The sequence below is a fragment of the Prunus mume genome, linkage group LG8 (genome assembly GCF_029339155.1).
Source record: "Prunus mume cultivar Tortuosa linkage group LG8, ASM2933915v1, whole genome shotgun sequence".
NCBI lineage: Eukaryota > Viridiplantae > Streptophyta > Magnoliopsida > Rosales > Rosaceae > Prunus > Prunus mume.
In genome coordinates, this window is record NC_142705.1 from 13,303,708 (window position 1) to 13,318,051 (window position 14,344).

The window sequence follows — 14,344 nt, forward strand, 5'->3', positions numbered from 1 at the left end:
TTGTTTTTCGTGGCATAAAAAATAGCCCTTGGGATAAATCCGACTGTCAACGCATTGCGAGTGCCACATGCATCAATGGTCAGGAAACACCCGGACTCACATATGCGACTGACCGTGACATGCCTCTAACATTCGCTAATTTCAGCAAAAGAGAGAGAAGAGAGCAACAGAATAGCTAATGTTTGATACTCATTCCTCACGCTATATCAGGCTAAAAGAAAATTTCCTCACACTAACAATGCAACTCCTATAACAAGAGGCATAAACAATTTGACACGGCATCTGATAAAATTCGACAAGGATTGAGAGAATCCATATCCGATATCTTTTTCTTTTTCGCCATCCACATCCCACACAATCTCAAATCCCACCACCATGATTTGGAATCCACCAAACCCCACCTTCTCATGTTAGTTCTATCTTAATAAGCCACTAAAACCAAAACCAATACCAACAGGAGAGAAATAGAATAAAATTAACATAACAGAATAAACGATAAAAGAAAGATACGATGTGACAGAAAAATGAAAATATAAGTATTAGAATACCAATAGCAGTAAAATTGAATGTTACATTATGGAAGGTTCATAATTTCTCCATCTTCCTCTTTATCCCTAGTAACTGGCACTAGCAGTTACCATCTTGTAAAATTACATTAGAACACATCAGAAGCGACAACCTTTCCAATCCCCAAAAATGGACCAGAGGTCCAGGCCCATATTATGAAGAAATCTTTAAGAAGATAATAGAATGACCACCCCCCCTAATTTGTACTGAAGTTGACAATGAATAAAAGGAACAGGAAACAGCCATAGGATTTTGAGTTCCATATTCATAGAACATGTTGCTCATCATAGAAGAAAAAATGATGATCATATAAACCTAAAATTTGAAAATATTTGGAAGCAAAATGACACCTAGACTGGGTTCCATCTTTTTGAGTATTAACCCAGAGGTATGCTTACTCTTTCTAACTTCTGTAACAATGAATGGTGAAATGAATTTTCTTCAAGTGACTTTCTGCAATTGCTTTCGTCCATGTTTCTGCTACCTTCAACACCACCCACCAACAAAATCTGGAAAAAAAGCCATTATGTTATTTACCAAAACCTTCCTGTTAACTACCTTGGCACTAACTGAACATTGTCTCAGTTCTGCTGGGCCACAAGATCCAGATGCATTTGGTCAATCCATGCTCCCAAAACAGCATGATCAACCGATTCCCTTTGGGAGTTTGCATTTGAACCCTCACTGGAAGATCCAGTGGCTGTAACACCCGAGCTCGGTGTTAGCTTTTCTTTGATTTCAGTAGGAGATTCTTTAACAAGTGACTGAACCCATGATAGATCTGGCTCCTCTCCATTGTGCAGAAGCTCAAAAGAAGATGATCTGCGGAGCTTACCCAATTCATCTGTAGTAACTGCCCAATCTGGTTTTCCATTGGAGGATCCCCATTTTGACCAACAATTTACAGGGGAACCAACATTGGAAGCAGAGTTGGAGCCGAGTTCCCGTGAACTAAGGCTACGAAACTGTTGTTGCTTCTCTCGTTGAGCTAGCATGGAAACCCGAGAGCCCATCGGTGAGATAGGTTCCACATTGCGTGGAGACATCCTCCCAGAGGATGGGACCCCGTAAGAGGCCTGCAATAGAGGGTGATCAACACTCTTGGGGGAAAAGTTTGTATGGATTGGTGAAAGCATACTCTGCTGCTGCTGAAATTGATTAAGAACAGCTGATTTGTGAGTTGGAGAGAAAACACCTGACTGCAATGGTTGATCAGAGTACCGGGGCGATAAGCTCTCAGCAGAGAAGAGATCATCAAGATTTGAGGGGGTTAGGGTTTTCAACCGGCCAGAACGGTTAAGTGAATTAGAACTCATAGATGGTTGGGAGAGGCAAGAAAACTCATTTAGGAGCTGTTGTTGCTGCATATCAAACTCTGGCAGTATATCATAATCATTAGCTGGCATATCTCTTGCACAGAGGGAAGATCTCAAGCGACTAGACTGAAGATTGCTGCCTGGGAGATGCAAAGCTGGGACATTAGGTTGGGGCCAAGCTAGAGATGAGTGTGACATGCCATTGGCAGATGGGGACATGGGTGGAGTAAAGGGTGAAGGAGACATGACATTGACTGATGATGGGGAACCAGGCAAGAGGCTCATTGCAGCAGCAAAATCCATGGCTGAAGCACCAGAGGTGCTCGAGCGAGGAGAGGGAACAGCAGAACCAGTAGAGACATATAATGGCCTGAGTTCCTCTGCAGTGTGGGCAAAAAAGCAGACCCTCCTTGCACAACTTGTACCATCTTTGCAAAGTCGGGTTCGATACTGAGCTGGGTGTAGCCAGCACTCAAAAACCCCATGAGCATATTCGCACATATCTCCACGTCTACAAGCCCCCTTCCGGAAATCAGGGCAAGGAACACAGCTATAATGAAACTTCCTAGGATCCCTTCTCCGTGCATTTTCCCCTGGATGGACAAAAGGGCACTCAGTCCAATCATGGGAGTACGCACGTGAACAAGGCCTCACCTTGAATGAATACATCCGGAACTCATCAGTTGAATAAATGCTGTTCTTGATGTCTGGGAGAGAGGGGTCAACAGGATATTCCTTCTTCTCTGACGCAGAAGAGACAGGAAGATTGTAGAACTTTGACTTTGTTGGAGAACAAGCGAAATCTAAAGCAGATGGAGACCCATTTTCTGGGGAAGCTGAAAGAGGAGGAGAACTTGAATGTAGGGTTCTTGTTGAGACCGTTAGAATCTGTTCACCAGCAGAACCATTAATCATAAGGAGTTCTTCTAGAGCTAATCTCACATTCTGTAGCCTAGGAGGAACAACTATAACTTCAACAGGACGATGACCATTAGCATCAACCAAATTGGGATCAGCACCAGCTGCTAAAAGCAGCCTCACAACATCCACAGCATTATCAGCCCCACCTGAGGCAGCACAGTGAAGAGCAGTGCTCCTATCAAGCCCACAGGCGAGATTTACATCAGCATCAGAGAGAGAAAGAATAAGCTTTATCACATCAATGCTGCCATATATAGCGGCAACCATTAAAGGGGTTCTCTGCTCATTAACCATCTGCTTTGAGCCCTTCTGACGACAATACCATAAACCAATCTCGTCAATGGCAGAAGGGTCCCGTTCAATAGATCTTTTGAAGCTCTCAATGTCATTGTTCGCAGCAAGCTCAAGTAAGCTGGCAAAAGTATCTTCAGTTTCAACTGTCAAGTGATTATTCATGGCTGTGTTGGGGTCTATTTTCGTCAACAGAGATATGAGATGCTTCTGGAGGGGAAGTGGGTTTTAGCCGCTCTGATCCCTAGCACATTCTTTCATTTGCTGGGAGGCCAGCTGAACATAACAATCACAGAATTAAACTATGAGTAACCATCAAAGTCATATTTACATATACATATATAAGCACTAAAGATCCTCACCAAAACCATACTAGAATAATCCAAACAATAATGAGTTCCACATATGCCTCTTCAGAGGCAACACCCACTTACAAATTTTGATTTAGAAAAAGACACGAACGAATAACATATTTTGGAAGAAGAAAAACAAGTTCAGTGGATTTATCAGACACAAGAAAAAATGTCATAAGGGAACTAAATAATCTAAGCATTGGATTAGCCCATGCTAAGTTTGGTTTTCGTCAAAAGCAAGAGCTAATGGAAAAAAGTGCGTGCAAATGGTTCCCTCTCTTAAGGACTTTCTCTTTCCTTCATACAGTCTCCAAGAAAGCAAACAGAACCAAAAAAAAAAAGAACATGAAAGACATAGATTGTAAAATTGATGGCAATCAAGCAAGACACACATAATTACAAATAACAAAAAATGAAGAAGAAAATTCAAGAAATTAAACTCTGGTTGGATACGGAGAAAATATTTTAAAACATAAAAGAAATTAAGATTCATAAATCCGGGTTATTTTATCAGAAACAATAACATTCAACAACGCTTTGTATAATAACGTTTTGTTATTGAATAATATCTTGGAGAGGAAATGAAAAGCCCACAAAAAACCTGAATACAAATTGCATCCTTTGCAATTTCATTATCAACCCCACTTATTTCCCAGCAATTACAAAGAGGTTAAGAAAACTTCAAATAGATCTGTGAGCACAAAAACCAAAGTCAAACTCAAAAAGACTGTACTATATCATTCCCAAATGAAAACAACACAAATAAAATCAAATCAAAATAAAATTCATAATCAGATCCTGAGGATCAAATCAGCAACAATCGCAGTAATGATCTTCTTGAAATCCATTCAAAACTAATTTTCCCAAAAAATGTAAACTTGAGAGAGAGAAAAAATAAATTTATGAGAACTTCTCATTTCCTTAAACTGATAGCTTCAAATTCGAACATCAAAAGCATACGTACACAACATCCAGGGAGATAGAGAGAGAGTCTCGTCATTTCCAAGATCAAGAGCAGAAGACAGTACAGAAAGAGAGCAAGCCCAAGTCTTAAGACAGTCTCAGAGGGAGTATATATACATATATGTCTGTATGTATTTGTGTATATAGGCGGTGTATAAGGTAAGCTTTGTGATCGAAGCGAATCTTACCAAATCTTCCAGCTAAGAAAGCAAGGATAGCACCATTGAGGCTCTGTGACAGTGACGCAGATCTAGAGCTGCTTCTGGCTACTTCTCAAGAAACTGTTTGGACTCCGAGAAAATTTCCTCCTCTGCTTTCTGAGCACAAGAGAGAGAATGAAAGAAAATATTAAAGCGAGCTTTGTCTCTCTTCTTCCATCTCTCTCATGGAAATAAAAATTTAAAAAGTATTTTTTAAAAAATTAAATAAAAAATTAAAGAATTCTGTGTTCTTCTTTATTTCTTTATTTCTTTTTTTGGGCTTTGATAAAATCGCCTATCCAATACCAGCAACAGAAAATTAAAGAAAGCCAAAGCGCACTGAGAGAGTCGCTGTTTGAATGCAATTTCTTTAATTTCCACTTATATCGCGCCACGTCAGGCCACTCTGGACATGTCCACCATTTTCGGAAAAGATAGGGATATTCTCGGAAACTTGGGTTCCCACGAATCTCTACGTGGCGGACCCTGATTAGATGATGTTACGTGGGTAAAATGGAATATAAATACAGGAGCCGAAGCTCTGTTGTAATAATTTAACCTTTGTCTTTCGGTCAAATGTCATAGAAATTCAACCTAAATTCACCCTACATGAAACTTAAATTGTCTCTCCAGAAAATCCCGTGCATCAAGTCATACGCAAAACCATTGCAGAACATGACATGGCCTTATCCAACTGGGCAGCTGTCCACTCAATAACCATTAGATTTCTGACACGTAATCCATGATGGTGGTTCTGGAAGCAGAGAAGAGAGACTCTTAATGAATTCTTACACGAATTTTATAAGTCCTTGGAAACCGGTTTGGAAGGTGGAAAGGTCGCGGGGGTTACCGGTTAGGTGAGTTTTAAAGGGAATTAAGGTGACCGGAGTAGCCAGTGAGGACGCACGCGCGGGAGCGAAGTGGATTAAACTGGAATGAAATGAGGACTGGCGTCCGCCAATTAGGGAGGTTCGGAGCGCTGGTTGCGAGCGTACGGGAGCGGACTTAAGGCACGAGTCAATTTTGGTTAATTGTTTAGTCAAATCACAGGGGGGAAGGAAAAAGGCATGGAAGCACCTTGGTGGCAAAAAAGCATAGAGCACCAACGACACACAAAACATAAAGAAACGAAAAGGCAAAAACAAAATTAATTATTAATAAAATTATTCCTCGCCCTTAAGTAAATTATTTACAAGTTAAAATAAATTATAATCCTATAAATCAACAGTCCCGATCTCTTGAATTACAAGGGTCCAATTAAAAAGTTCTACGTTTTCAATTTTCTTTCAAAGTTACGCGCATAAAAAGGAAGATTTATTTTTTGATATACCACCTTAAACTCATTTTGAGTTTCACTTTGCCCCCTAAAATTTATTTTGTCTCAATTTACTCCCTTTTTCACATTTATTTGTCTACCCTCTGTTTTATTTCTCCAATAGTCTGGCTCTTGTACCGACAGTGGGACAAGGGGCTGCGTGGGAATGGAAATTGAGTTGGGGGTGGTGCTGCGTGGAAATTGGGTGGGGGAGAAGGGGAGAGAGAGGAAGAGGGCAGTCATATTTTTATTTTATTTTAATTATTTAATATATTCTTTTTTACTTGAATCCACATGTCGTCATTTCATTGGTGTGTAGGGGTCCACATACATGACACTTAAGTAATTTAACCAAAAATTGAATGGAATTTAACAATAGCGACCAAATTGATGTACAAAAAGTAATCTAGACTATAATGTCACACACAAAAATAAGAGTTCTACTATTTTCACCTACTTGTTCTATTTTCCCTCCCATCTTATCTTCCCACTCACTATATAAAATTTTTAAAAACACAATCCTATCTTTCCACCCACCATTATTCCTAAAATACCCTTTAATTATTAATTCTATTTTTACTTTTTCTTTTTTCTCATTCTTTCTTCTCTTCCTTCTCCATTCCCCTCCCCTCCCCTGACTATTCAATGCTCATTTAATCTTTACAAATTTATAAATAAACCCAATCCTAGACATGTATTTATAAAAAAACCCAAGCACTATTTAAACATAGAAACACACCCAAAATCAACCACAAAGTCAACTTTTTGGGTGTGTTTATAAATGGGTTTTGAGTGTGTGTAATGATGGGTTTTGGGTGTGTTTATATGTTTAAATAGTGCTTGGGTTTTTTTATAATTTCAACCCCCATTTTGGGTGTTTTAGTGAAACTCCCTTTAATCTTCCACCATGAAGCAAGTTGGTTCCTTCATCTTTGGAGAGGTTGGTTTTTTTGTTTTTTTTTTTTTTTTTTTAAGATTGAAAGGTCTCTTTCTGTTCTTTAAAATTTCAGAGTTGTAGTTGGGTGGGTGGCTGCTGAATTTTTGCTTCTGTTTTTTTTTCCCATACAAACTTGAACAACTCACTTGTCCAGTAATCCACCATGAAAGCAACATGTTTGAAGCAAAGAGCCCATACAGATAGAATGAAAGTATCATTCAAAAAAAATGCAAACACTATGTAGGTATATGTAATCGAATGGGAATATAGACTGCCAATTACTTTTATGAAGATTCAAAATTTACCTTCCAACCAGTGAAGTGGATGAGACGTGATATACGTGCGTTAGTTTTTTTTTTTCAATTTTCCTTTTTTTCAGTTTTTTTAATTCTTAATGGGTGAAACATGTTTTTTCCCTAAGTCCTTATAAGTTATTTTACAAATGGGTAAAATTGTCTCTACAATTTTGAAGATAAGGCGACTGGGAAAATAGGATAGAGGGGTGGAAATAGCAGCACTCAAAAATAAAGAACGAAAGTTTATAATTTCGTAAACCTCAGAGACCATTTGTGATAAAAGCCAAAAAGAAAATTAAAAACTTAATAAAATTTGTATAATAAAAAAACTTAATCTATTTATATAAAGCAAAATGCAGAAAATTATGAAACATTCAAAATACCATAAAATGTCCTTGGTTAATTCAAACATTAAGAATTAAATTATCAATTAAATGAGAATAATATGGTAAATTTATTTTTTTATATTAAAAAAATTAAAATTAAATACAAAATCAGATAATAAGTCATACTTTTATAGAACATAATTACCCATATTATCTTTTCTTAATTCTAAAAATAAAATAAAAAATAAAAAAGAAAACCATGCGTGAGCATGTGCCAATGGGCTAGTAAAATTTAAAACTGTTGAGCTTTTTTTTTTAATAGAAAAAAATGTTATTAAATTCCCATCAAATAATAAAGAATATATTTCTTTTGATAAATAATAAAATTGCTATGAAGTGGTGTGGAGCAATTGCTCTCTAAGAAAGGTCCTGAGTTCGAGTCCTAGCATTAATGTAATATGTGTGAGTTTAGTTTATTATCGCACATCTCAATAGGAAATGTCTTCAAAAAAAATTGTCATGAAGATAATCAAATAATTATGAGCCCGTTTGAGTTTTGTGTGTGTGTGTGTGTGTGTGTGTGTGTGTGTGTGTGTGTTTTTGTTAGCTATGTAAAAAATGATGGAAAGATAAGGAAGTCATGAAGGAGAAAAACTTGTATCTCACGAGATAATTCTCTTTTGCTATTTTCAATCAGTTACGTTCCAATTATGCGAGATAAATATTCCACATGGTGGAGCGTGATTGAATGAGGATAGCAAAACAGTATTATTCATGTGACATGCAAGTTCTTATAATGAAGGAATGTATGAAACAAAAATTCAAAAAGAACAATCATAATTTTTTGGAGCAAAAAGATCCTCACAATTACCCTTCCTCTAAAATAAGAACTAAGGGCCCGTTCAGTTCACGAATTGAATTTTTTGAGCCAAATGGTTGTTTGGTTCAAGGTTTAGGAGTTTGGAAATGGATTTGAAATTGCATTCTCATATTTGATAAGTGCACTCTTAGGAATGTAATTATGGACTCATCAGTATGAACTTCCCATGTATGAGGAATTTCATACCATTGGCTTAACTTAGGAATCTTTTTCTCTCACCTAGGAAAGTAGTTAATGAAACTTTTTTGGACTAAATTACTGCTACTAATATTTTCTATTGGTAGCAATGGGTCGTTTTGTATCGGGTTAAGGTACTAAACAGGTTTAAAATCTTCAACTCGAATACAACCCATTTATTACATGGATTTGCAATCTCCAACCTTAATACGACTCGTTTATTAAACTATTAACATTGCACGACCCGTGTAACTCATTTATTAGATAAGTTCGGTTAATATGTTATTTAAGTTTAACATTGTTTACCTGTTTAACCTATTTAGCATATTTAAATCCGTTAACCTATTTAAGCTCATGTAATCTATTAAATATTCATATTTATCAATAATAATAACACTTATAACAATATTGAAAATATTATACAAAAGTATAAATTTAAAGTTAAAAAATATAATTTAATTACTTATAAAATTTAAACTAATAAACTAAATAGGTTAAATATGATGAGTTGTAAATAGGTTAACACAACTCATTTAATAAACGAGTTAAGTAGGTTAATATATGGGTTGGCATGTTGACCCAAAACTCAACTTTTTATTAATCGTGTCCTAGCACATTAACTTGAATTTGACCCAAAAAATTTATCGGGTGCATTTCTAGGCATTCATTAGGCTAAGTCGGAAATTGTCACCCCTATAATTTTCTAGAATCACTTTTGACCTTTAGAAACAAATTGTTAAAGTATTAATAACTTTTAATATTAAAAAAAAAATTAAAGCTATTGTTGACAAAATGTACAACTTTTCATTCTTAATATTTGGGAATGGGAGAAAATAAGGGTCCGTCTCGTAACGTTTTCTAAGAATATTTTCAAAGAATGAAAATGAGAAAACAAATTTGCACTTTTAGGATTCAAGAATGTGCCTGGTAGATTAATTTGAAAACAAATTCAAGAAATAAAAACAGTAAAAACGTATATAGTATTACACTTTGAGAATAATAATATGTGAGTTATTTTTCAAGTGTATTTTTGATAATGTATGTTGGAAAAAAATAAACCAAAATAAAAATAAAATTTTAATGTAAAAAAACCTAGAATTATTTTTAATATTAATTGAAAATGATAAATAAAAATGTTGAATTTTTTGGTTAATTGATACACTGAACAAGTATACTTCTCCCACCTTCTCTTTTTTTTTTTAATAATCAAATCGTTTTTATTTTTGCTAAATGTTTCACTAGTAAACTATTAAAAAAAAATTATTACATCCAGGAAGAAAAGAAAAGTGTTCCACCACCCATCTAGGACTCCCATGAAAAAAAAAATACACTCATAGTTTCTTTTTCCTTTTTCTTCCTTCTCTCTTCTCTTTCTTCCTCTTTCTCAAGCATGTCTCTCATCTCTACCTCTGCATCTCTCTCTCTCTCTCTCTCTCTCTCTCTCTCTCTCTCTCTCTTATTCTTCCTCTCTCTAATTCTTTCTATTCTTCTTCTTCTCTATGTTTTTTTTTTTCTACTTCTTCATCTTTGTTTTTTTTCTCATTCTCCCTTTCTCTTAGTTTCAAGCAACCCAAGTACTCTAGGAAACTATAGACCATTTGTGTGGCACAATTTTAACTTTCATGTATACCTATTACTTGGACTTTGCCAACTTTAGCTTCCTACAAATAGCACTCCCTTATACTTCTTGTATCATAAGTTCTTCACTTAAATTGCTTTAGTTTCCTAAAATAGGTAGAAAAAGAAAAAAAAAGTGAGAACTAAAGTGTGGTGAGATTTTGGAGAAGCTCAAAGTGTTTGACTTGAGGTTTCTTGGAGAATCTTTACAGAGATTGGTTTAATTAAATTTCGTAAACACTATATTATGCATGATATTAGTATTTGATTATTATATATTGACATAATCATATGTTATCAGTGATTGCTGGAATTCTTAGGTTGATAAAGAAATTATGGAAAAGAGGGTAATGGAAAGGATCTTTTGTGTAGTTGAGTCTGACCATTGTAGGAACCAAGTACAGGTGAGCCCACATGTGCACAGTAGATTAGGAAATCAGCGGTATAATTGTCGATTGGGTGATTTGGGCTTGGAGATAAATAGTTTAGACAAGATGACTAGCAAAAGGGGAATTGTTGGATAGAACTAAAGTTCATTCGTGCATTGCATAAACTGTACATTATAAATCTCACTTATCACATGAGACATAGAACCCCTACTGAGCATGTAGTGCTCACCCCTTATTAAATCTATTGCAGGTTTTGAATATGAAGTTTAGTTTGTGACGTGGAAACAAGAAGAACGAGTTTTGGATGGTTTTGGATGTTTTGTTGTAAATAATTTTTTTTTTTAAAGTTAAAAGTCTGTTGTTTCTTGTTATTTTGCTTGTAAAATTATAATGTAAATTAATTTGGTTTAAATAGAAGTTTATGTTTAGTTCTCATGTTTCTTGATATTTAAATTTGTAGTTTTAATTTTTCTTTTATTACCTCACACTCCCAATATAAATAAATAAATAAAATATATATATATATATATATATAATTAGGGGTGTAACAATATCATAGTTAGCTTAAAATGAGGGCATCCTTATAAGTGATTTGAATTTAAGACATGTTTTAATATTGGGAAGAATGTAGCACTAAATGTTTATTGACAGAGTTCTCTAATTTTGGAGGGTAAAACATATTTATCTTATAAAACAATGAATGTTATAGTTGTATGATAATGTCCCAAAAAAATATTGTGTAATATATACATCTTCTCACCATGATGAAGCATCCCATGCCTAAGCACACCTCATCATCATGATAAAGCCATGACTCGACTTTTACAAAATAGGGAATTAGGGATATTTGCTCCCCCTCCTTATCCTATAAATACCCTTCACCTACGTTCAAACAAGGATAATAACTTCTCTTCTCCTAGAAACTCTGTCCATTTTCTTTCTCAAACACTTACTTGCTCAACTCTGACTTAGACATCGGATAGGGTTGATTGGTGATACACTAGTACCTCTTTGGTGACTTATACTCCTACTTGTACGGATCATTTGGGGCAGAAGAAGAATCCCATCTGAATCAAAACAGACTGGATTCACATTAGACTGCCCCGATCTAAGTCCTAAATTGACCACCTAATCCTGACCAGCCAGCAAAGAAAAATATATACATAGCGAAAATTGAGTTCTTGGGTATAGATACACAACAAAACTTAAGAAAATTTGTATAACATTTATAAACTTGGTTAAAATTTTGTGAGGACCACCTTGGGCACAAGGGCGAATGTGTCCCCCTAAACCTAAAGTGGCTCTTCGCATTGAAATTTTATATTATCAAATTATTAATGGGACAATAGTTCGTGATAAAAAAATATAGGGAGATTCACTATTATACCCAATATAGGAGCCTAAATTATAAGAAAATCTTATATGAAATGGACTTTAGAAACATACCCAAAGCTCATTTACAATATAACAAAAAAACTTTTAACTTCTTTTAAATTACAAAACTGCCATTGATTTTTTAAAACCGACCCAACCCAAAAACCTCATAAAAAAGCTCAAACACTCAATAGGGCATCAAAGTAATTTAATAATCAAAATTAAATTTAATAAGGCCAGTTGTCATTTTTTGAATTTTTTTTTTGGGTTTGTTTATAGAAATTAAATAGTGTAGGGTTTATTTATAGTTTTAGTGCTAAGAATGGGTATATGACTAAATATTTCAAATAGGTATCTTATTAATAATTCATATCAACAATGCAACAATATAACACACAAGACTTTTAATAAAAGGATTTTTTTTATATAATATTTGTTCATAATTATTATATATATATATATATATATAGCAAAAGGCAAAGAATGGTAAAATATTCAAAATACTAGAAAATGCCCTTAGTTAATGCAAACATTAGGAATTGAAATTATTAATTAAATGAGAATAATATGATAAATTTACACTTTTTCATATTAAAAAAATTAAAATTAAAAGAAAAATCAGATAATATATCATATTTTTATGAAACACAATTACACATTATTTTTTTTATTTCTAAAAATAAAATAAAAAGGAAAAAAGAAAATCAATTAGCAGCATGTGCCAAGGGACTAGTTTTCATTAAAAGGGTTCCATGGAAACCAATATATAAAAAAAATCGTTTGAGCCGCCTTACTTGACTAAGTAACAAAGTGAAAGAAATTGAGAAAATGAATAGTATATTAAATCGTCAAAATATTTGGGTGTGATGCTCGGACCCAACGCTGCTTCCAAGTATGATCATGGTGCTGACGTGGTAGAGGGGATCGAAGTACAGAATTATTTGGATGCCGCATGTGGGGCAGCATGCGGGGATTCTCCCTTTTGAGTTCATAGTACAAACTTATCAGCTTCACATGCTTTGGAGGAAATCTTTCTTGTTGGATAAACAATTTTTTATTTTCATTATTTTTATTTTTTACTATATTTGTTTTGTCAACAAAAATTAAATACTAAAAATGAAAATGAAAAAAGGAGCCTATGAGCTAGACCTAGGACTTTATGTAGGTGTCTAGGTCCCTCACAAATTGAAGAAATTATAGATTACAGTAATATAGTCACATGGTATATATTGTACATATGTATACGTGTTATAATTTGTGTGGACAACATGTTTTATTTTCCATTTTTTTTTTAAGAGAATAGTATTCATAAATATCCACCTATATTATAACATGTGTATAAGATGTATCGCGTAGCCATATTACCGTAGTATTCTATAATCTCTCTACAAATTGAAACATATATATATTAAAAAATGATTTACTTATGCAACATTTTTCTTATGTCAAGCATGGTGAAAATACGATGCAATTTCACGAAAATGAATTTCAATAGTTTTTTTTCCATAACTTTTCTCAAATTTATAAAATTAAAATGAATTTTTTTCTCAACTTTAGATGAAGTAAAGAATACAAATGTCAAAATTTACGTTGATCTAAAACTAAATTTTCTCTTTTTCTTGAGACTTTATTTCGTTTATTTTTCTAGTATTATGTTTTATTGAAAAATGAAATCCTTTTTCCATTACCCTGTCTCACTTTTGTGTGTGTACAAGGTTTGGACCATCATGAAATAATTGTATGGCCCTACAAAACCACTGAAGATATAAATACTCTCTTTTTTTTTGGCAGGGGCCCCGTGGGGAGAGGGAGGGAGTCCTAATTAATGTAACATTATGTAGAGATCATTGATTAAAACCATATTTATCTAATTTCCTTATAATTTAGCTAAATCATGTTTGAAGTCTAGCTTAATGGAAAATGGCATGGACTTACAGACCAGTGGTCTCAAGTTCAAACTCTTATGACATTTTAGCAGTGTGTGTTTGAGAAGCCTCCTTCCCCTTATAATTTCGACTATCACTTGTATTAAAAAAAAAAAAAAATCACGTTTGCAATAAATAAGTTAAGGGTGTATAATGGTTTGAAACCAATACAATTTAGTCAATCTTCATCCGATCTAATCATATTAGATGTTTAAATCCGATCCGGTCCAAATAATATTGTATTGGATTGGATTGGATGATCGGTATTAATAATGAAATATTAAATATCTTACAAACCCCTAGCAAATCATCAAGTAAAACCCCATTTCAATGAGAAGATGAGAAATCCCTTTCTGAACAAGCTAGCTTAAGCCCAAAGAATAAATCCCACAATTCAGCCACTAGAGCTTGCCCTTTCCCCAAATTCACAACTAGACCACCTATCTAGTCACCACAAGAATTTCTTAGAACACCCCCTGCACCAACATTCCCATAGG

The 14,344-nt window shown here is 34.4% G+C and overlaps 1 protein-coding gene across 2 annotated transcripts; it reads right to left on the reverse strand.

Moving 5' to 3' along the window:
* Nucleotides 1–514: 514 nt before the first annotated feature.
* Nucleotides 515–4,909, reverse strand: OXS2 (CCCH-type zinc finger protein with ARM repeat domain-containing protein). Of its 2 annotated transcripts, none has more exons than XM_008242648.2 (2): nt 4,600–4,909; nt 515–3,371 (listed from the first exon to the last, which is right to left on the reverse strand). In XM_008242648.2, the coding sequence occupies exon 2, from the start codon at nt 3,258–3,260 to the stop codon at nt 1,149–1,151; it is 2,112 nt and encodes a 703-aa protein (XP_008240870.2). In that variant the 5' UTR covers nt 3,261–3,371; nt 4,600–4,909; the 3' UTR covers nt 515–1,148. The 2 variants fall into 2 exon arrangements, with proteins under 2 accessions (XP_008240870.2, XP_008240871.2); XM_008242649.3 differs by lacking the exon at nt 4,600–4,909 and adding an exon at nt 4,413–4,553.
* Nucleotides 4,910–14,344: the final 9,435 nt, after the last annotated feature.